The sequence below is a fragment of the Filicampus tigris genome, chromosome 1 (assembly GCF_054856515.1).
Source record: "Filicampus tigris isolate MCC_2025a chromosome 1, RoL_Ftig_1.0, whole genome shotgun sequence".
NCBI classification, from domain to species: domain Eukaryota; kingdom Metazoa; phylum Chordata; class Actinopteri; order Syngnathiformes; family Syngnathidae; genus Filicampus; species Filicampus tigris.
The window spans coordinates 16,359,459-16,384,275 of NC_141217.1; the positions used below are offsets into that span (position 1 = coordinate 16,359,459).

General features: G+C 41.2%; 1 protein-coding gene across 3 annotated transcripts in view; it reads left to right on the forward strand.

The window, feature by feature from the left end:
* LOC147153001 (signal peptide, CUB and EGF-like domain-containing protein 3) overlaps nucleotides 1-24,817 on the forward strand; it is a 92,218-nt gene that overhangs the window by 28,928 nt on the left and 38,473 nt on the right. For all 3 annotated transcript variants that reach the window (XM_086014393.1, XM_086014478.1, XM_086014563.1), the window contains exon 4: nucleotides 12,195-12,329. In XM_086014393.1, coding sequence (XP_085870519.1) covers nucleotides 12,195-12,329 — 135 coding nt within the window. The remainder of the gene's footprint in view (nucleotides 1-12,194; nucleotides 12,330-24,817) is intronic.

Below are 24,817 nucleotides of genomic sequence, written 5' to 3' on the forward strand. Positions count from 1 at the left end.
CTGAACTGTGAACTTAACTTAGCATACCTGTCATTAGGGACGGAAGTGAAGTTTAATGTTGTACTTGTTTTTAATCTTATAGTTGCAAACTTTGAGGAGCATATAGTCGCTAGGGTTGTGTGAATGAGACAAAAAATTGTTTAAAAAAATCCAACTATGTTGAAAATGCAGATTTTCGATTATAAATCTAATGACTTGTCAAGTCATGTATTTGAAGTCAATGTCAAGTCGAGTAACTTGAATAACAAGTCAAGACTTTACTAAGTTTTAGCCAAGCAAGTCACAAGGTCTAAAATTGGAGAATTAGGTCTGACTTGAGTACTCCACCTCTGATATTGATCTTTTGTCAGAAATTAACCCACGTAGATGCATACATTCATTGCTTTGCATTGCTAATATCATATCACAACTGCTAAGATGGGCCTAAGGGCTGAATGAGCTATTATTTGAATGCTTTCATGAGATATTAGAAATGTCCTAATTTCACAAAGCATGTGAAGTCCAGTCTGGTTTCACCTACAGAAAAAAAAGCTTCTCTTTTTAATTAGCCTGACAAAAAGAGAGTGAATTTATGAAGGGCTTGGCCCTGATCTTAGAGCTCTGAGTGAGCCACCGGGCCAGTGTACTTTAATATTTCACTGTGTAAATTAGCCTCACTGAAAATGTTTTAAAAGTCAATAAAATCATATGTCTCTTTTTGGTAAACATAGACATCACCTTGGTTTGATCATAAAGTAGAATGGTGCCAAATTAGCTGTGTTTAACGACATCCTGCAAATGCCCGAATTGTGTCATTCGTATTCATGCATTACACTTTGAAATAAAGGGCATCTCACATTATGTACAAAGCTCTCTGGCGTCAGGATCAGAAGTTCAATGGGTTCTTCCTTGGACTACTGTATGCTCCACCCCTCTGCAAAGAAATCTGTTGCATCCCTCTTCAACGGAGGTAACCAGTTGTGACTGTGAGAAGCTACCATGACTTTGTTTTACTCATGCAGTCTACGCAGTCTTTCCCCTCTTTGCTTTCCCTCGTGTGCTCCCCTCTTGCTGTATCTCAGTTGGATCTGCAGTGCAGGGCTATTTTCCAAGCCATTTAGAAACTACATCCAGTTGTGAATGGATCATTTGATGTGCCGAGGATCAGCTTCTGACTTGCGTGCAGGTGTTTAATTGCAATAAATGGTTGTATGACGGTTAATCAAACGGTTTTATCTATCAGTCGTTTTGATACAGTTTTTGCCCGTAAATCAGGCGCCATCAAATCAAGACAACTTTTAAGTTTAGCTTCCTTGCAGAGTTTATCCTTACTGCGATGGGCCTGCAGTGTGTATTGTATATGTACAAGCAGTCTTTGAGTTACGCGGTACTTGACCTACGTCGTTGCAACTTTACGATGCCCAAGTTTTGCACAGCCTCCACCCTTGTCGAACGTTTCGGCACGTGGTGGCCGCGATACACCACCCCTACCCCTCCCCACGCCAACGAATAGTCATGGCCTGAATTTTGGTCCCATGGCCTGAATTTTGGTCCCATGGCCCTGCACGTATCTTACTCACTCGTCATAGAAACTAAAGGGATTTAAAAAAAATGTTATCATATTTTGCTGTGAACCCATTGAACTTGCGGTTCACCTTGCTAAAGTTTGTTCCTCTGGAAGTTTACAATAAATTATAGTACAGTAGTAGATTGTGAGTACCATCTTGCGGAAACAACGAGCTAACAAATCTGACCTACTTTTTCTGGCGACGTCTTATCAAATTACGTACAGCGTGAGACTCGTTTAAACGGCATTGTGTTGCATTGACATTCTGCCAGTTTATTGGCGACAACTGTTTTTGAAGCAGATGCACTTTAAGGGTACAAGGGTTCTTAATTGCATGGGTGTGTTGTCATGTCACGAAGAGGAAGTGGCCATGACGGCTATTTTTCACCACTCAAAATAATACATTCATACACAAACAGCACAAATCTCAGTCAAGTTTTTCATTTTATTTCGACAGTATGTCTTCAATATTGTAAGCAGTGAAGCTTGTTGATTGATTGTGAAGGAAAGAATAAAATGACTCTCAAAGTGGGATCAACGTTTGACCATCCTGTTGGACCACACTTTCCGAGAACCGCCACTGTAGCTTCCAAGTCCATCCATTGTCTTGAGACATTAAAGGCCTCTGAGGATTACTCCTTCTAGAGAGTTCTAATGCAAACCAAAGAAGAGAGGAAGAGGTATAACTAAGGTTTCACCTCAAGGCCCCAACTTCGTCTTTCAGGTTTAAGATTCTTTTTGGCCCCAAAGAAAAGGTTAGTCCCTCTTGGCCCTGGAGTGGAGAACCTAAGCAGCTGGTTCCCAGACAAGGTCAGACCCTCAGAGCCCTTAAAGACCAGATGTGCCCGAGGCTGCAGAGCAGGAGACGTTCGCTTGATCCTTAAAAGTTCATGTTGAGTTCAGAATCTGAGATCTTTAAGGTGATTCTTTGTGTGTTTTATTGTATTTTATGTGTAACTGGTAGTCATGGCCACAACTTACAGTTTTAGTCCTGTCATGCTTTTCTGTGTTCTTGTCAGCCCAGGGACAGTTTCCCCATGCATCTTCTTCCTTGCATTTCTTTTCGTACCGCGGCACGTGCCACATGACTCCTTGTAATTGCATGTGTTGGCAGCATAATGGCATTGGGCGGTGGCAGAAGGCGGCGGAGCATGAAGCAGAACGCTGCCTTGTGTGCCTCTACAGGGACGCTGTGGTTTCTGAGGTCTCCGCTGTCTGCCCTAAGCCTCACAAAGATGTCAGGAAGTCAGCAAGGTGGAAGCAATGCAATATCACAGCACACTGCTTCTGTCTATGTGGAGTGAGATGTCACTCACTGTATAATTTAGCTCACAGTGAGCTTTTGTACCCTCTCGAACCTCCCACAGAAGCAAGAGGCAACGTGGCATTCAAGGGCCTGATTACATCTTTTATAACCATCATGGCTATTTGCTGGTGGAGGTGAGGGACGGATGGTAGTTAATCACCACATGGCCAAGCTGTAAAGGATTTTTAGAGTCTTAGGAAAAACAGAGGAATCAATGTCAATTTAATCCAAAACACACATCCCCTTTACAATGAAAACCAGATGCAGGAAGTCTATTAGTTCCCCACTGTAGCACCGCCGTCCCCACTTATGACCTATGCATTTTGGATGAGGTCCCTTTGGAAACCCAAGTATACGTCATTGTCATTGTTGCTTGCTAAAGTAACTTGTCGCCTGTATCGTCAACATTTGTGCAAATGCTATTTCCGTCCAAAAACACACAATTTCACATTTATGGTGAAAATAGGACAATGTTTGACAGGCATGCTGTAAAAGATAGGTCTTTGTCACCACATTGTTTACTTGTATCCGTGCTTCACTGCTTTGTCAAAAGACACATTGCTCCCTGGCATCAAAGAAGTGACTTGAGGGTCCACCCGCGGGTCGTGTTCCTTTTGATTCTTGTTGACTTACGCTGATTTGGTTTGTATTGATTCAGTAGAGCTCAATTCCCTTTGCAATCTATAGGGAAATGAATGGCCTTTGACTTTAACCTGCCAAAGTCGGATCATGATCTATAACACAAAAGCAATGTCATTCCAGCTTTGGTGCGTCGAGATCTTACAAGTAACGCCTTTGAAAAGGTCGCATTAATTAAGATTTCCAAGTGATTCGATTTCTGCCAATTAATTTTGTTGTCGTAATTGTATTGTGTCGCAACATTGAAAACGCCCTTAGATATAAAGTATGAAGTAAATCTAAGTCACCTGATTAACCATAATCCCAAATCTTGTAATCCTCAAAGACTATTAGGTTTCAAATCAAACTGGAAGTTTCAGATGGATGTATTGATCAGATAATCCAACGAGTCATCAAAGAGTGTTCCAGTAGCACTTTTAAATGCAATACCTTTAAGTGTGTTGGGTATCAATCACACACTATTACTGATTATGTTTGTGCACTTTAGGCTGTTGCTGACTTTGGCAGCACAGTGGTTCTCACACCCGCCTCACAGTTCTGAGGCTTGGGGTTTGAATCCGGGCTCTGGCCTTCCAATGTTGCGTTTCTTTTCTCCCAGAGCTCTAGCTTCCTTCAATGTCACAATGTCAATTAACTGAAGAATCTAAATTGTCCTTAGGTATGACTGCAAGTGTTTGTTTAATATGCCCTGTGATTGACTGGCGACAAATCCGAGATGTACCTTTTGACCTGAAGACAGATGGAGTAGGCTCCAGCACACCCGCGAGTCTAATGTGGATGAGCAGTGTGGAAAATGGATGAATGGATGGATTTTGACTTGAATTTGCCTTCCCAACAAGCCATTTTTCTAATTGTTTTATACTGAATTGTATTTACCAAATAAAATTGATGACATTGTGCCAAGTTACAATTTAGGTTAATTGGCAAAAAAAACAAACAGGTGGAAATGCATCACATGTGATGCAAGACATGTCAATCCCCTAACATGAAATATAACATGAAATTTTTTGGGCATGGCTTGAACAGTGCTTAGTAACGCACTTGGTCTAAGCCATGCATCCGCCCAACTATATAAGAATGTGAGCACCTTCATTCACATCCGCTGTTATTTAGTTATAATCAGCCCATTTCTATCATTACAGCACGCAGTTAGCTAGCTAGCTATGCCTACATCCCGCAAAATGCGCCTTACCTGGATGCCGCAATTTACCCTACAGTCCAGTGTTACTTAAATTTGGAAATGTTGTATTCTTTTATGTTATTCAGGCTATCATAGTATGTTGGAATGCAAAGAATTGTGGGTATATAACTAGCAGAAAGTTTGTGCTCAAATGTCTGGCACATAGTGTGAGCCACTGGCTGAATAAAATGTGCCAGCCACCGCTATTGATGAAAGGTTGACTTTCATGGAGCATAATTCAGCCACTCGGGACTTTAAGCGGATGTATATTTTTGGCTCAAACATGAAGGGATGTGTAGTCATAGGAAAGATGCAAGACATCATAATATTTGACTGGCAGTTGACAAAGGTGCGGTTTTAGCACATTCAGCAGACACACCCACCGTGTTTGAGAGTGGAAACAATGGCTTGATTTTTCATGATTTTGAAGCCTCGTTTTATAGGCAGTACTTATAGGCAGATTTCTTTTTAATCATTCTAAATCGGCAGGGTTGTTAAGAAGACGGTTCTCTGTGATATGCAAAATTTACAAGACATTTATTTTCACTTTACAGGGTCTTTAAGAGTTTTTAAGCCTTTTTCTATCTTTTTCTACACTGTATGTGTAGATTGTAGCCCTTCCTTTTTCCATTTGAAAGGGTCTATTCATTAGTTTAGATATTATGGGGGGGTTATAATCCACATTAAAGCTAGATCAACTAGCTGACAATGCCTCGTGATAAGGCAACTTCAAAAGGGTATCCTTGTTGCTATTGAGATGCAAATACAACACAATACAATATAACTTTATATAGCGCATTTCACAACAGCTGCAGCTATAACAATGCACTTTACACACAACAACAAAATAGCAATAATATAACAAGTGAAGGCAGCACGGTGGTCGACTGGTTAGCATGTCCGCCTCAAAGTTCAGAGGTCGTGGGTTCGATCCTGGCTCCGGCCTCCCTGTGTGGGGTTTGCATGTTCTCCCCGTGCCTGCGTGGGTTTTCTCCGGGTACTCCGGTTTCCTCCCACATTCCAAAAAACATGTATGGTAGGTTGATTGGACACTCTAAATTGCCTCAAGGTGTGATTGTGAGTGTGGATGTTTGTTTGTCTCTGTGTGCCCTGCGATTGGCTGGCAACCGATTCAGGGTGTCCCCCGCTTACTGCCCGAAGTCAGCTGGGATAGGCTCCAGCACTCCCCGCGACCCTTGTGAGTATGAGCCGTATAGATAATGGATGGATGGATGGATAGCAAGTGAAAGCAGTAAATTAACACAAAATACAATATACACAATAGACAGCAGAAAAGAGCAGAAAACTGTCAGTCTCACGTCGAATCAAAAGGCAAAGAATAGAAATGCGTCTTCAGATCCCTGCCGTGCTCGGCTGATATGCCGATTCAAACCAATGAGTGAATGGAAAAGGCATATTTGTCCACCACTCTTAACCCCTGCTAGGATAGCGTAAAGGCAACAATGATCCTGTTACCCCTATGACATCCTATCCAGAGTCCAGGAAAGCATAGGCTCTTCCAGGGCTAAGCACAACTCCTCCTCACTTCACCGCTGCACATGCAACTACCCTGCCTCTCTTTGGGAGCAGTCACTCTGCTTTTGTTGTGATCCAAATGCAGTGCATTTTTTCAAACAAGAGTCTCCACAGCTCATAGGAGAGGAAGCGTAGCGATGAGTTAAGGAACAGATTTGAAATTAGCCGGCTCCCGAGGACTATATCAACAGACGCCCGCTCTTTTCTTGGTCGTGTTCATTCCCATCCACCATGAAATGAACAATTCCAGCTGAGCCTATTGGCAGAAAGGCTTGGGAGGAAACTGAAGCCTGAGACTGGGTTTAGCGATGTAAACGTCAAACAGCCTGTTAACCATCAGACGTCAGTATGAGGGCCTCTTGTCTCCTTGGCATAAGATTGTCCACCAGGAAACCTATTCTGGGCGTGTGTTTCTTAAATACTTCCAGATTGTTTTGGAGTTTGAGAGAAATACAATTTTACACCATTTTAGCTCATTCCACGTAGGAATAGTCTGTCTGCGTGATTTCAGGGATGGAATTTTCAGTACAAAAATATTTTTTAAAATGCCCAGCCCCCGCAGGTGACCTCAGATATCACTCAGAACATATTTTCCTTTTCAATTGCTTGTATGCAAATAGTTGGTTCTCTGGAGTGCCCACCCACCTATCAAGTAAGATAATAAAAAAAACAAATGGTTTGTTAACTGCCTATTTCTGAAAATGTGTGTCTAATGGAGCCTTTCAGAATTCCCTTCCAACTGTTAAGTAACAGTAACTAATTTACAATAGCTACAATAATATTGCCCCTAGATGGAGTTTCTCCACCCATGACTCTGTCATTTACAAGACACCATCTGAAACACAAAGTCAAAGCCAAAACATAAGCAGAGCAGATGAACTTCTGATAAAGCGGCATATAGCTTGGTGAAATCCTTGAAAAATTTGTGTTTGTCGATTATGGATGCTTGTTTTTTCCACACTCTATGTGCTCTGCTCAAGCAAGTAGTCATCATGGTAACGAAATCCATTGTGGACTTCATTTGCACAGTAGGGCGGGTAGGATGAGCTCGTTTTAATGACAGTAGTCCCAACCTCCCAACCCCCCAAAAAATAATAAAATAAAAAATAAATCAAATAAATACATATGAAAACTGGCTGAGTTGCGCAAAAAAAGCTGTTATGGGTTGAAAAAAGCTGTTATGGGTTAATAGAAGAAAAGACAGTTCTCTGTATGTCTCCTTGAATAATTAAAAAAACATGTGGGATGTTGGTACATTTGCAAGTTGCTTATTTCAAAAGCCATTTACTAGAACCTTGCTGTCACTGATTCGTGGAATGCAATGCTGAGGAGCAACTTTTGTTTCTTTGAGGTTTTGAAAAGTTCTGCATAAATGACCACACTATCAAAACATTCCCTTTCATGGACCTGCAACAAATGTTTGTAGACGCGGTCATATTGAGTAATAAACATGCCCATGACATGGACATGTGCACCAACTTCCTGTCCTTCCTCTCTTATCCAAAAGGGTATTTATTCTTAATGCTTCTGCCCTACGTTATTGGATTTGGGAATTGAAGTTAGTTGGTATTTATTTATTGAACCTTTATTTAGCCAGGCAAGGCAATTGAGAACAGATTGTCATCTGTAATGTTGACTTGGCCGCAGAGAGCAGAGTAATACAAAGCAAAATAAAAGCAAATACAAATACATAAATAACAAACTGTACACTGTGATTACAGTTACATAGTACGTTACGTTACATCATAGCACTTAGGTTCAAAAAGGGCCTAAAAACAGGTGCAGCGATCATTGCAGAATCTCTCACTAACTTAAATTATGGGATGTTACCGTAGTTGACGAAAAAGAGTGAAATAACAAAAATGTAAAATTGGTAAAACACTACCTTACTTTAACACATGAGCTTTTGGGGTTGATTTCAAATGTATTTATTTTGCTTTCCTGCTCGGCCATTCGATGGAAGGTCGAGCAGTCATCTGGGAGTTGTGGTCCATTTACTGTATGTTGCTTAGAAGCGACGTCGTCTGCCGGCAGACAACAAACAAGCGGCACCAGATGATGCCATTCCTCCTTTGTGAATGGTTGTGTTAAAAAAAAAAAAAAAAAAATATATATATATATATATATATATATATATATATATATATATATATATATATAAATTAAGGATTTGTGGAAAAAAGTAAAACTAATGAAAAGTAACAAACCCGCTGTGTGAACGAATTAAAGCTGACAAAATTCTTAAAAACTCAAAATGAAATAAAAACTAACCTTTATGAAAAATCCAAAATTATTATAACCCTGGTCCCCACTGATCACAATAAACACACAAGTCTTCAAGTTCATGATGTTATGTACTCTGTCATTCATGAATGAATGTGACGAATGTGATGAATGTATACTGCATCTCTTCTGTTCTAAAAAAGTTGTGGTTCTTCTCACTGTTTACACAGGTATGATAGCATAGCCATTTTCACACTTGCACTTTTGGATCTTTTTTTTTTTTTGTTAGCATTTTTACTTACAACAAACACTCGAATGTGCAAGAAAGCACCTGTTTCTATTAGAAACGTGTTTTTTGCAAACAGGGTTGTCATAAAAGCAACTTCATGATGTCACTTGAATAGTGACAATTACAGGTATGTTCAATATTTAGCAGATATGAATAATAGAATGAGTCGAAAGTCTGCTCCAGCACGTTATTTCGGCTCAGCTGACACTTGAAAGACAAGATGTTGTGTTTGCACTCGGCTGTCCTCTCTGGCTGGGTTCAAACCCGTTGCTGTGTTTAGTCAAGTGGCTGGGGGGAAATGTGCTGTGTCACTGAACTCGAAAGGAAGCGCATAGCATCGGAAATCATGTTTCAACTAGCCTTTTGAAAATGAGAAATCTTGTTTTAATAGGAGCTCGCCATTTGCTTGCCACCTTTTCCTCGCTTGACGCTCAACTAAAACACAGCCAACCCAAGTGGCAACTGGCCCCGGCAGCCTCGAGAAGCCTTGCCTTGCCCCCCCGCCCCCAGCTTTCCTGTTGCCCATGACTGCACATGGGTCTGATTTGCTGCCTTATTAGAGGGTGTTTGCCTCCTGTAAATGAAATACCCAAAGAGGCCAGTGTCCGTCCACTCACCTCCTTGTCTCTGGTCTGTCTAGACCACAGAGACAGTCCTGTCTGCGCCACACAGAAGCCAAGCAGCGGGATGCATACATAGACAGCTCTGATGACAGACAGCAGTTGTTTTTCACTGGCACTGTACAATCAGTCAGTAATAACTGTCAGTGACGTCGCTCAACCTCTGGAAAATAAAAGCGAGCGACGGATTGGGGATTTTCGGCAAGGCATGTGTACATGGCTCTAAATCTCCGCGCAAGGCCAAATGTTATATATACAGTCAAGGCTATCTGAGGAACCGGCGGACATGGCCTCCGCAAACACAACCAATCTCTTAATCTGTCAGTGTTTGAACCTTCCTTTCCCCTTCGTCTCCTGGACTGAAGCAGGGATAAAGCAGGGACGTGTCTCATTTTTCAGAATTAAGGAAGCCTCTTTGAACTTGATTAAGACATTTTTGTCTATCCTCAAGAGAATTTTTGAAAAATGTTTTAAGACCAAATAACATGAGCACTTCTCCGAGCCATGCCAGAAACCCTTTCCGCTTGGAAATATTTGCTTTGGACGCCAGCCTTGCCCAGCACACAACACAGGCAATTATGGGAGCTATTTTAAACGGGAGAGATCTACTGACAGGCGACGCCTCATTTGGAGGGATGAAGGAACCAGGAAATGAAACCTTCATTGATGCACTGAGAGTATGGAAAGAGAATTCAATTCCCGCAGGCCTTCTGAAGCTGTTTGCATATCTCGCAGGCATGCTGTGCATACGTTAGGGACATTTGGGTTTGTGCATGCATTAGAAGCACTTTTCGCTTTCGAGCAGCTCCTCTCTTTGTTATTGCCAACTTCATACAGTCAACAGCAAGGCATGTTACATCTAGCTCTTTGCCAATGCTGGTGTGAAGGGTAGAGATAGGTTTGTTGCTTGAATGTAAGAACTGGATAGCAGAATTTTTTTTTTTTTTTTTTTTTTTTTAGGTACATGGGTGTGACCTGTGTGACTTATTGCAGTCTCGTCAGGTGCCATTTTAGCTCACGACTGTCTGCGCATCTGTCTCTGCATTTCTGTGGGGAGGAAAGAAGAAGACAGAGTCAATTTTAATTTGTAACTCTGCCGGGCTGAGAATTCCCCAGAAAGGAAACTTAACCTTGAGGCCTTCTCAGACTGGACAAATAGACAGTAATTTCGTTTCGCATGACGGTTTATTAAAAAAACAGCCTTGTATACACAGCAGATTATTGATGCAACGAGCAGTGGGGTGGATAAGGTTCCAGTGCGGTCGGTAGTGATAGAGCCCAGGTCTCCAGGGGAAGAGAGAAAATGGAGTGTTACCTCCACAGCCGCAGTGCACTCACGCACAGTTCTTTGGACCAAGAAAAGCAACGGGGGAAAAAAAAACAACAACAGTGCAAGATTTTTGATATTCACAGACATGTTTTGTCCCATTTGGGCAGAGCAGCGGGGAGTGTGTGATTTATCATCAGTGGATCGTGCCCGTCGCCATTTCTTGTCCTGTGGGAGAGACGAGCCTCAGGCGATAGCTTTGAAAAGGCCCTGCCTCCGCGTGCACTCGAGGTGCATTAACTTGGTTGCTTGTCACCCTCCTGCAACCACGCCGGCCTTCAAGTCAGCCCCCCCCCCATCCCCTCCTCACCCACCCAGCCTCCCTCCTCCTCCACTCCTGCTTCCTCCCTTCTAACTGCATTCCTCCGCCGTGGGGCTGACAGACACTCGTCATCAGCAGGTACTCTAGCCCAGGTGGATCAGGTTTCCCACTTGCCAGGGGTTTGTGCTGCATATGCAATTTTATGGGTTAAGCATGCTGCAGTTGGCAGTTTCTGTGCAACTCTGGTGTGCTGCCATTTCGGATACCTATTAGTGAAGTCAAGGTGTCTGCAGACAGATTAAGAAAAGCCCTTTTGGTATTATTATATAGTGTGTTTATCAATATATACAAATATACATAGAATTCCTCTCAAACTGAAATGAGGGCTTGTTATTGACATCATATGCTAGTGACGAGCGTCGTCATTTCTTCATTCTTTTCCGCTTGAGCTTGGTCACTTGTCACTTGAGTTTATGGTCAAGAGCAATATGATTGTCCCATTACATGTCATTATTTTATTTTGTTCTGATTCCATCCACTGGCTGTCTTGATTAGTTAAAACCTAGAAAAAAAATGGTGAAACAATTGTATATGGATACACAAGCAGCCATTATAACATTTACTTGCATGCCTCATACTGTCAAATCAATCAATTAATAAATCAGGGGTTGGGATCGACTTTTACGCCTAGATTTCACACAGATTAAATGCATTTAGGAGTAAATTGAGAAAACATAATTAATTTCAGCATTCATAATTTTTGGGACATTTGTGTTTTGGTTGTTTGCCGCAAGATTTTTTCCTTCCTTTACATGGGTGCTTTCACTCAGTAGCAGTTGGAAAACACTCTTGTAGTGCACAAAGCAAATTCCTTAAAAAGCATTTGAGTTTGATGTAGGAAATTTTATGACCAGCCAATTATGACATTCAAATTACCCCTCAGAATTACGTTGTGTTTAGCGCATGTGAAGACGATAATGTGTTTGGTAAACATTATATTACGGCTTGTACTTAAACTAATATTAGCCTTTAACTCAGCTCTGTCTTTAGCAACCAAGGCCTCGTAGGGTGACTGTCGGCTCTTAAAAAGGATATTCATCTGTTTCTTATTAGAACTCTCTCTGTTCAAAGACTTGCTTATTATGATTGTGGTTTACAAGTAGTTCTCCAGACTCTGGCAAGCGGCACTCTTTTGTACCTTTTGTTCTGGCCTGAAGTGAATTGAAAAGTGTATTAATTGTGTGTTCTACGTGTCTCTCTATGCAGATGTAGACGAGTGCTCAGAGGGCAACGGCGGATGCCAGCAGATCTGTGTCAACATGATGGGCAGCTATGAATGTCGCTGCAGAGAAGGGTTCCTCCTGAGTGACAACCAGCATACCTGCATCCAAAGGCCAAAAGGTTACATACGTACATAATACACACATGCAAAAAAGATGAACCATAAAATATTATATTGATTTATTCTACCATACATAGTTGGTTTATGGCACATGTAAAAAACATTTTGACAATTTTATGACCACTATTGCTGTATACTGTATTTAAACTGAATAGTGGGCAACATAAGTGTTCATTCAGCAGGGGAAAAGAAAAGAAGAGTGGGATAAATCTCGTTTTGTTTTCCCTCTGACACTTCAAATTGAACCCATTCAATGTTTGACAGCTTTTGAAGCCATTGGCTGCTGGAGTTAGCCCAGGGTGCTGTGCAAAACAATTAAAGGTAGAGCCTGGGGAAGCTCACACCTTTTATTTACTCTATAGACATTTCTTCGCTTGTGTAGAAGAAAGTCACTATTTATGTAGGCCCGGCAAAGGCTTATGTTGCACTGCTGCATAGTCATTTTTTTTTTCATATTCATGTTTAACATTCTTTTATTGTCATTATTATTATTATTATTTTTGTTATTACGAACATCAAAATACCACAACAGAGGACAAAGACATCCCCACAAACCAAAAATCAAAGACAAACCAAAACACAACACTATACACAAAACAATCAACATTATAAATGCACATCTACACGAAAACTCACACAAGAATGTCAGCACAACTCCCAAATTGCTGTCCGCAAATGTTTCAACAAAAAAAAAAAAATCAATGAAAATCATGTCATTAACATTCTTCACTTTTATAAGTTAACCACAAAATAACATAGGGACATAAAAGCAATGAACTATTTACTCACCCATGTCATAGATAATTTATGATGCGATGAATGAGCAGCAGGAGGGAGGGAAGTTTTTATTATTAGCAGATTTGCTTCACAGCTCTGAAGTACGGAGTTGGAATCTCAACTCCATCCTTCCAGTGGAGTTTGCATGTTCTTCCCATGCTTGCAGAATTCTTCCCACATCCCAGAAAAATAATGCACTCCTAGGGCCCTATTCTCATAGACAAGTGCATGTGCTATCGGTGTAAAAACAGGCGCATCTTCATTTTTGTGCCGGAGCAAGTCTAATTTACCGTGTGTGGGAATTTGTCAGAACGCACTGAGCCTCGAATTGACAGAGAGCAGACTAGACTTTAGACCAGATGAAACCCGGTCTTAGTTGTGGTGCAGGTGGTGTAACCTGATTTTGGTTGATTTGATCCTGGCGCAGGCCGACAGATTCTGTACTCTGCTGATGTGCGCGGTGGATGTCGTTGTACTTCATTCATTAATATGACATCAGCATGGATAGAACCCTATGTGTCATTGTAGGAATCAATTCTTTGAATGTATTATAATCATTATCACCTTTAGAGGGGAAGTCAACCCTAACGTTTTTTTTTTTTTCAAAAATCTGTTCTATGCAGGCCCACAAGTTAAAACAAGGCATTCTGATAAATATGTGGAATAAGAGTTAATCCTCCCCCTTTTAGCCATCTCTGGGGGCGGCCATTTTGTCACTTCTGTCGACTGAAAATTCTCACCTGTTTTCTGAAGCTGAGCCATGATTGGTCGTTATCTGAGCCCTGAGGGTTTGCGATGTCATCTTCAGTCGACAGAAGTAACAAAAGGCTAAAAACGGGTGGATTTTGATGCTAAACCCATATTCAACAAACACAATATTAATCAGAATACTATGTTTCAACTAGTGGAGGCTCAAAGACGATATTCTATAATACGATTGGGTTGACCTCCGCTTTAATATATTTTCAAAAGCAGTTTAGTCGTGTCTTACCAGCCCTGCATTTTCCTGCACCGTGTTTCCATCCAGCCAAGGTCCTGAATTGGTCCATCAATAACGATAGATTGGTTATCTCCTTCACAAAAACGTATTTTGCACAGCGTAATTATTCGGCAGATTCCAAAGCGCAGCCAGTTTGACCTGACATTGCGGTGGTCGTCATTGGACTCTGATGTTCCAAACCAGCCTGGATTGTGAACTGCGCATCTTGGAAGTCTGGGGTTTATGGGATCAGGATGGCCTGGTGAACTGTCAGTGTTTACATTTCATAAACGCAGTGTTATTTGAGTGGAGTAAAAAGCTGGATCGTGTGTTTCAAAGCACCACTACTCTATCCGTGTTGCCAGAAGCAGTGCGTGAGCACCAGGCTGGTTTGACAAATGTGCTCACTATTCCCGTTGATTTCATTTTTATTTTAATTTGAACTTCATTGCTTGCAGATGAAATTTAGATCAGGCGATAGTTGCGGTAATGTAAATGTAATAAAACTCTCTCCTTCACTCAGATAGCAGGTCTTTCTGTCACTGTTTCATTATTTTGAAAGATGACTTGCCTGCTTATTATTCAACACCTTCACATTCCCAACTCATCCAAAGTGAACACTTGATCAGAGAAATACGAGCGGAGCATATTAGCTGCCGGGACCCTTCAAAGGGTCCGTTTTGGATGCGATAGTTCACTGCAAGACATGACGTGCAGGTAACAAGCGTACGTTTATTTAAAGAGCCTTTGGAAACCATAATGTTATATGATGTGTGAACGCTCAAATTGAGGTCTGGTTAGTTTTATGCGCAAAAGGCACCTGGTTAGAGTTACAATATATTGCGGCCTTGGCTTAAGTTATGACTTCCTCAGGACCGTGTGAGCTTTACCTTCATGGTTACAGTAAGACTTTTTGATAATGCGGGAAATGTCGTGCTTGTAAAGAACTAATGAACCCCGTTTCAAGTGTTCTGGTTTTTGTTGCGGTGTGTCAGCAGAACATGAACTTTGGTCGCCGGTAGCAAAGTGTGGTGCTTGTTTGATCCATCTCCCATGACACAAATGGCACCACCACCCATCATGCAACGTCCACCACCGCATTCTCTCCTTTAAAGAAGTAGAACCCTTTGCAAAATTGATGCTTGAACAGTTGACGGTCCTTTGTCAGTCACAATGTAGGCGTGACCCGCGTTGTTATTTGTAATTTTTTTTTCTAGTTTCCTTACAGCATTGTAAATCTGAAGGAAATTGGAAGGACTGATTGTGTCTCTGCCTGTGCATTGGACCTGAAGAATAGATTTATGCTCAACTTTTCTTCGCGAGTGGTTCAGGAACATAAATCCTTGAGAAAATGAAAAGTGATCTGCTCTCCTGGCCAAGTAGGTTTAAATGCAACTCGCCTTCCATTCTGCAGGATTTCTTCCTAACCCCGAGGGTGCAGTTTTCTCATAAATTTGACTGTTACCATTTAAAAGACACCAGCTTTCCATTTCTTCTGTGAACAGATACAGTATTGTGAGTAAATTTGAGCTTTCTGCAGATGGTGGCGAGCTGGACATAGTGGTGTCTGGCACTCTGGTTGCAGTCTGTTTTCCTCTGCCTGTTAGCAAACACTTGTTAGCATTGAACCTGTGCCAATTAGGCAGCAGGGGTCTGCTAGCCTTTCAGCTAATGACAAAGTTGCCGCTGGTCTGTCTCTTATTACATTTGCCCTAACCACCCCACTGTGCGCGCACACACACACACACGCACACGCACACCCACACGCACCCCAACCCCACAACCCCCTGAACAGAAATAACTCCACCCAAACGAAGGTTCCATCGTCTAGCTGGCCAAAATGTAACAGTTCATTTATTCTCTCTGAACATTTCTCCTTCTGAAGAGATAAAAGTTTTCAAAAGGCCAGCCAAGGTGCTTGGCGGTTGATAGGAATGACATTTAGGTCAGGAAAGGGTCCACTGCTTTGGATTTGATTTAATGTTTACCTTTTAAAGGAGGATATCAGGAGCCCTATTACACTCTGGGTGTGCGTGCGAGTGCGTGTGAGGGAGACAGGATCTTGTGCACTGGAATTTGGGAATTTCAGACTCAGGAAACCCACACATCCATATTTTCTGTTTTGCACATTTTAGAACGCAAAGTAGGGCAATTACTTGAAATGTGCATTGATGGATTGTTACAAAAGTCACGTAAAGCAGCTAATGTATTCAGTCTCATTCCCCCCTACTGCTTACACAAAATGGAATTGGTTTGGAAAGTTGAGTCGTAAGGCAGAGCTGCATGAGCTGTTGCAATTGAAGGAGGGATGCAATGTTTACCTTATATTGCAGTATATATTTTTTTCTAACTCTTATGGACCAAATGTCCTGTCAACCTAAGCATTGATGTGGCAGCCAGTGTGGCCAGCATTTCATGTCAACATGAGAAATAGCAGAAAGTAGTGTGAAAATTCGCACCAGGTGATGATTACATTGCAAAGTATCTGTGGTGAAAGAGGAAAACGATGACATTTCGATGATGTACAAATCTTGGGCCGTTATTGTCATTGCTGGAACAAAACCGATCTGAAATAAATGTGATAATCCACTTTTCTAAAGGTCCTGTGCCATCAAAATGTATTTATTTTTCGATTGTTGTATGCATAATTTAGGTCAAATTAAGTCTGTGACGTGGTTTAAGTTTGACATGTATGCGATTTATTGTTTGCATGTCATACCCTTTGAGAAGCGAAAGACCTGGAAAATGAGTGCATTTGATTTTGGCGCCATTGTGAGGTAGACTTCTGACTCATTATTCAAGTGCATGCACACTTCGTGTTTGCTACGCGCCCACCCAACTCAGGAAAAATGGCCGATGGCGACAACACACCAGCGTCAGACGCCGAACTTTGACGAGTTAAAGAATGAATGGCTTTAATTTATTTGGGTAGATACTCCTAAGCATTTCGGAACCAGAACTGTGCTGTTTTTTGACACATTTCGTGGTGGATGACTTGTAAGCTTTCACACACGCTATAAATGCCACACATACGCACACATTGGTAAGCCCCTTCTCACACGGCCTACGAGGTTGCGCAGCATCACCATGGAGGGGGATTTAAAAAAAAAAAAAAAAAATCAGAGTACAACTGAGAACCAGCCGGAGACAGTGCCTTCACCCTGTCAGTCCCTCTCAGGGTGCTCGCTGAGCGGCCGCGAGGTCGCCATGTGTCACCATGGAGAAGGAAAGAAAAGGAGGAGCATTTGTCCTCCAAGGCGACTGTGCCAGAGCACTGCTGTGGCCGCCTCAGAATGCACTGTGGCCCGCCGCAATTCGGACAACGGCGCCAGCACAACAAATATACATGGTGGCGACCCAGACATCCACGTATCGACATATCGGGAACTAAACAATCAGAAGAAAGCTGTTTTCCATATTAAATTGAGGAGATCTGTAAAATACATATACAGCACATTGGTATTGTGGGAGGGCTTAATTTCAATGATTTTCTTCTTCTTCTATCATAAAAAAAAAGACATTGGCAGCTTATCTTGCTCCAAATTCTGTCCCGTATGTAGTTTTCAGCATTGATGGTGCCTTCACAGAAAGTTATCCATGCCATGGGCACTAACAACACCACAATACCATCATAAATGCTGTCTTTTGAACTTTTTGCTGATAACAGTCAAAATCATCAAAAATTCCCAATCTTTTCCAAAAACAAATATGTTTATACATGTGAGAGAGACCCACCCGGCGGCTGGCTGCTACTAAGCCGGACTAATAGTCCGTTGTATTTTGTCTTATCATGGATAACTGTGCTGCCTGCTTTTCAGTTGCATCATATCATCATTAATAATTGTACGACTATAAATGAAAGATGGATGTAGCAACCTACTTTTCAGTTTTATTTAGGAAATGTATGCACAAGATGGAAAATCAACATGACTGACATCTAAACAATGATTGTGTTATTATTCTTGTAAACCACTATTGGTATATATGCAACACAGCATTGCCCTTCATTTGTTGATCTAGGGGTAGGATATTTATAAGTTATTCGAACTTCCTTTTGAGTCTCAATTTTAACTTTATTTTGAAATTTGTTAATTTTGTTTTAAACACGATGCTAAAAAAGAACAGTCTATGCTTTATACATTATACCGATTGCATTCCATGATAATGCTTAAAACTATATTTGTAATTGTATGCGTACCTGTGGCTTGAAAGCAAAGTGCAGAGTGTGTTGGTAGAAGTGTTCAGTTGTTTGGTGTGCTGCGAAGAGTCTCCCGCTGTAATTTATTTAGTGCTACATGCTAATATGATGCTACAGTGTCGATGACGTTACAGAGCGCCAGATTCAAATCATTTGTGAGATTTTTTTAAAAGGGTCAACTTATAGTATAAAGGAAAGGAAGCAATAGCTGTGTGTGATATTACAAGCAGGACAGTAGTTAAAAGCACTAATATTATGGCTGCTATAGCGTTGGTTGTGGTGCGAGCGATGGCAGCGGGCCAAGTCCTCAAACTTTATTAGGTAGTGGTCAGACATAGCAAAGGTATATGGTTACGTTGGAGGTTGTGATGTTAGTACCAAATATAAAATATTACCATTATTATGAGTAAGTTAGCTGCGTGAAACCAAAAGTGTGTCTGAAAAAGTCTGAAATGTCCTTCTCTGAGGTCCAGATGGGCCAGTCATATGAAGGTAAAAGTCACACCGCTTATGAATATATTATCAAACAAAATAAATTCAAATAATTCATGTAAAAATCTCGAGCGGGGGCCAAGAAGGTGGTAGATAAGAACTGCTAGGTAAATCAGCAGTGATCTGATGGATCGCATAATGAGAATCTCTAATGGTTTGAATTATTGGCATTGTTCAATCAAAGACTTAAGTTAACATTACATTCAGAGCCGAAGACGATGCCACCACCTTTATTGGGTGGTTGCATAAGGTGATGTCAAAGTTTGGGTGAGAAGCTTTTTTAATGGTAATAATTCATTTGGTTTTAACACAGACCCATCATATCAAGATGATAGTCTCTGATCAGCTCATAAGCTAGCAAGGCTTCATAAGGAGAATCTGTATTAAGACCAATTCTCATTAGAGTGGGCTGGTCATTACAATCTGCCTCCGACACATTCCTACTATTAATATTAAGATCGCAATGTACGGCACACGTTTTCCAACCTTTATTAAGCCAATTCAGCCATTTGTACTGTGAAATCTGGGCCCGTTTAATTAAATACAAAGCTGATAAACTTGCAGGAAGCTATGACTTATTCCGTGGTAGGAATGGCAGCAGGTGATATATATATAGGTTTATTGTTCGTTCAACATCTAATGGAAGAGCGTTTAATTGTTCTGCCTGTTACTATATGTGGCTGGCAAAGACTGATGAGCGTAGATATACTTGTAATTGATAAATGACTTTCAAACAAGTGAAGTGCACCCCTGATGATCTCTTGTGGTACGCTGATCAGGAATCACTAGAGCTCCGTTTGTTTTTGAGTAACTGTAAGCATGGCACCATGTAGATGACAGGTAACCCTTTGACTCGAAGTCAGTTGGGATAGGCTCCAGCTCACCAGCTACCCTGAACAGGATAAGTGGCATAGAAAGTTTAGCACAGTGGGGGCACTGATTATCTGGTCGTTATTGTAGATTTGACTTCAGGCACTGCTATTTGGCCTTTCTCCTCCATCATTAAAACCGTGTGTATTCAATAACGTGAAGCAGAGTAATGTCACAAATTCAGGCAAGCTGCCATAACACAAATGCCACAAAGTCAATGTTGCAAAATAAAACATGAGTACAGTATTGCCATTTTCATAATTCTGCTTATAATCAGAAATATAAATACTTGCCTAAAAGAGGTTAAATGACGATAAAAACGACAGGAGAGAAGTGACAAAATAGAAACTTTTTCTACCATCTCTGCGAAATGCTTTGTTACAGCTCTAGCTGTTATGAAATGCGCTATATCAATAAAATTGTATTGTATTGTATTGTGTTGTATATATAGCACCATATCGCCCGGCTCCAGCAACCGGTTAAGCGGGAATAATCTGTTTAATCTTTTTAACTGTTTACCAAATCTTTGCTATGTTATTTGTTGAAATCTCTCCCTCGCCTCACCCTCATATCATTAGTGCTGACATGTATAACTAGCTAGTGTTGCTAGCCTAGACCTTGTGGATATTCTTATTGTGTGCTAGCACTCTAAGATTAGCTTCAGTGTTGGGTGCTCTTGTCCCAGGTAGATAAAGCGCTATACAAGGGATAGTCTGTCAGAAGGCAAAGCTTCATGTTACAGGTGATTGGGTGAACCAGGCCTGATGGAACACCTAGAAAGGATTGAACATAATTTGACTATAGAGACATAGTGAACCAAGGTGTGTTCGCTAATTAACATCACGTGTGTCTTCAAACTTGTAAGCAGTCACTCGGCCTATTTCGAAAGTGACTAGTAGTCAAGTTGTCGTAAACAGCCAATGAGCAGAGCCAGATTCTTTGAGGCGATGTAGCCGGAGCTAGCAGATTAGCCTTGAAATGCTTCTCGGCTTGTAAAAATTAAAATGAAGGAAAAAAGTCAAACCTAAGCGTGCACTGTGATGCGTCACAGACATCCAGTGTGTCACAGGAAGAAGGAAGAGTGTCACACTCTCACTAAGTGTGTTCTTGCCCCTTGTGCTGCTCTTCTTGCTTATTCTTTTTTTCCCCACATTAAAATGTGAACATGCACAACGTTGTCCCTATTATTTTATTCCTTTCTTGGACAGATTCAGACATGTTTTTATGACATTTAACCGCAGACCGGTTTGTGTCTGCTTTGGGCTCTGTGTGTTTTTGATGCCGGCCAGCCAGATCTGTAACAATGCAAGGAATTTTCCAATAAATGTGATGAAATTCCATAATAAATAGTTACTTCAGTTAGTTTGGCTTTGCAGCCTCTGTGTGAAATCAGAAACGGGGTGATTGAAACCTGTTTTTTTTGTTTGTTTTGTTTTTTTTCTGAAGGAATCATGAAGTAACGTGTCATATAGTTTTCATTCTTCCGGTGATGCAAAGTACCGCTCTGCCAGTACTGTGAGGTTGTCCCACTGGGCATGGGACTACCTGACGTTTGTGCCCTGTTGGCTCCCCGTATGCCTGCATGTTTGCCACAAAACTGTTTTTACAAGTGCAGAAATCCCTGCTCCATTGCTCTGCAGCCCAGCCGTATAATTCAGACTCTTTTCCTGTTCCGGGGAAGTGGAGCAAACAAAAGGACACGTTTCTGTCACCAGTCCTGTCCACTTCCCCCTCTATTCTTTTTGCCCTCTCTCCATGTCCATACTACATTATCTTCCCCATCATCCTTCCTCTTCGTCCACTTTCACAGGCCCCATGCCCTCGCTGCCCGCACCCCCACCCTTGAACAAATAGAAGTCGGTGGCTTGGTTTTGAGCAAATGCTGACTGCCTTGCCGCTGAGTTTGCTGGGCCTCAGTTTAGACGGGCATCCCTTTTGCTTGTGGCTTTCTTGAAGGTTGAATCCCGAGGCTGGCCAGCCCGGCACACTGCTTTGGACTACCTCTGTGCCAGTGGGGGTTTTTCCACTCACACTTGGCTGTCATGGCTATAACAAGCAGGCCAGACGGAGCTCTGCTGAGACATATTCAGCTGTCTGGCCCCTTTTGATTTAGGAAGGAATGTGCCTGTACAATAACATACTGTACCTCTGCAGCTGGCACACTTTCCTTTGCGAGAGGATACACAATTGAAGAGGGGAGTCCTTTGGGACTGCGCGGCAAGGTGACCCGATAGAATATGAGAGTGAGGACGAGAGGCACTACATCCCCAGCAGGTGTTGCGCTACAGTCTGTTACACAGATGGACAAAAGCACTGAGATGTAAGATGCATACATTATGCAGATACGCCTTTGTCAATCCAGACCTACGCATTTATACACAATACAAAAATGGGTTTTCAATTGCTGTCGCCTATAGAGAATATTTTGACCATTTTAATCCTTAATGTGCATCAAGGCTACTTTACATCAAGCCATTTTCACATCAACTAACCTTTAAGAATTAAATTGCCACTCTACAGTAGAGCAATTCTTATAAGATGATTTCTTACATACACGTATGAATAGCTTCAATTTAGTTACTCTGAGGGTTTCAGGTGTAATTTCAAAATAAAGTAATCTGCATTTTTAGCACTTTGGTGACGTGTCCACCATCATATCGTAAGTTGTTTGGTTTCTATTGTTACAGTCAGAAATAGGGTCTACCGCCCGCTTCACCGAACCGAGTGCAAATTGAACAGTAGCACATGGATGGATTCTCTTCTTTCTTACTAAACCACTATTTGGCTCATCACTCGGTGTGACCATTTGTGTTGCAGTTCAGCCTGACTAAATCCCGTTCAGCTCCATTCCCATTCTCCTTTCTATGTGCTGACATTTTTATCCTTCTATTAAAACTTTTAAGGGCCCATTATCTAAAAGGAAGGAATGTCGTTTTACTACTGTGGCGGTTCCATGCTTAGGCCCCTTCTTTTCAGTTGGTAACCAACCAGCGCTGACTAGCTGCTTAATGTTCCCCAGTCCGAGGAACATCTCCCCTCTGAGATGTGACAGCAGCTCAGCGTGGCCCGTGAGCCCTCTTTTCACCACTCCAAGCACTCAGAGTAGACTATAAACTCTTGGCATGCCTTGCACTACTTCAAGGCCATTGTTTCAGTCTCTCTACTACGTGGTTCTCAGGTTTGAACAGAGCTTGCAGCACCGGCTTCAAAAACTTTGGCCTCCTTGGATCCTTTGTTCCAAGATCAGTTGCTTCGGCGTCTGAGCTGGAACAGTCGAGTAACTTTTCTTCTGGATGTTAAATGTGGCCCTTGCATTAATAAATTATATATGTCTCTATGCATGTGCATCATATATGTCTGTATGTATGCATGCATGCATATATATATATATATATATATGTGTATATATATATATATATATATATATATATGTATATATATATATATATATGTGTATATATATATATATATGTGTATATATATATATATATATATATATATATATGTGTATATATATATATATATATGTATATATATATATACACTCACACACACTTTCCTTTTCCTCTTTTCTTTTTTTGAAATAATCCGTGTACCAAAGGATTGTCTTTTTTTTTTTTTACCATCAAATTGATTCATTTGACGTTTCGAAACAAGCGTAACAATAGTCTTAGTCTGGAATAACAAGATCTTGACAAGCAATTACATTCACCGTAATTCTATTGTAGTGCTTAGAAGGGAAAGCTTTAAAAAAAGATGTTGAAACTGAGGCAAATACTCCTTCCAAAAATGGGAAAGTATACAAATTTGGTGAAAAGTAATGCAACTGCTTTTAAAAGCGTCATTCATCACATGCATTAAGTTGTGCTGCCTTCAGTTCAATTTAATATGAATATTTTTGGGGGCTTGAGCATGAGCAAGAACAGCAGCATGGATTCTCTCAGGTTGTGCTTTAACAAATAAGTATTTAACTTCTCATCATATAATTGATTGGCTGTGGTGCCGTGCACACAAAGATGTGTTACTTTTGGACAGAGCTATGCAAGTTTGATATGAGAGTACCATTCTTCTTATCAGAGGGAAAACATTTCCAAAGACACGGCAGAGCTGAGCCATAAGCTACATGAAAGGAATTTATTAGCTTTGAGTAGCGCTTCAGGTTCAGAGGTCACGACTTGTCCTGGGGAGAAAGGAGAAGTTCCTGAGGGAACACTCCCACTTCGTTTTCACGCCTAATTGCACTGTTCTCTTTTATTTACATGCAATGGCTCTCTCTTGTTTCCTTCCTGCGTCTTTCTGCTAATCTTAGCATGTTACACTCATGCATGTTGGTAATTTTTGCTTACCTCTATATTCACGAAAAGGTCTGATCTTTATTAGTTGCCACATGTAAGCTGTAAATGGGAAAACTTGTTGCGAATGTGGAATGTGCTTCATAACTTGAGTTGTTCTTCCCCTTTCACTTTCCCATCCGTATTCATATTAAGGGTTGTTTTTCTTTCTGCTTCCCATCATTTAGTAATGATAAAATAGCTGCAGCCAGTTCGAGAGGACGGCACAGTGTGGATGATAGCTGTGCTTGGCCCAGAGAAAAGGTCCATTGTGTCAACACTGTGACTTTTATTGGTCCTCGGAGAGATGAAGGCCGAGGTTCTGGCCCCAGACCGGCATGTTATTGATGGATGGGTCTGTAGCATTCGGGTAGCAGGGCTGTATAAAAATGATGAGGGCCTGGTGTGAGTTTTGGGATACATAATAGAATCTCAGTAAGTAATTTTCAGTCCACTGGGGTTACTTGGATAGAAATTCAACCCTGTGTTAAGGTCATGGATTTATCGCTCGTTTTCTCTCATATATTTCTTACTCTGACCCTGGAGAAGACACACAGATGAGGAAAGGGACCACTGAATTCCTCATCCTTCTCCAACGAGATACAGAACGTAGAATATAAGCGCCCTTCTTCATATCATGATGCTGATTCATAATTCACAGTATGTGCCATAGTTCTCTGATACCTAAGACTTAGTAGGCTCAACAACTATAGGAGCAACTATAAACATGAACGATTTTTTAAATGTTGTAGACACATACAAATGGATGAGTATGTTTGAACCACGATGTAAGTTTTCTATTTCAGTTCAGTTCGCCATTGTATGGCTTTGATCAATGAA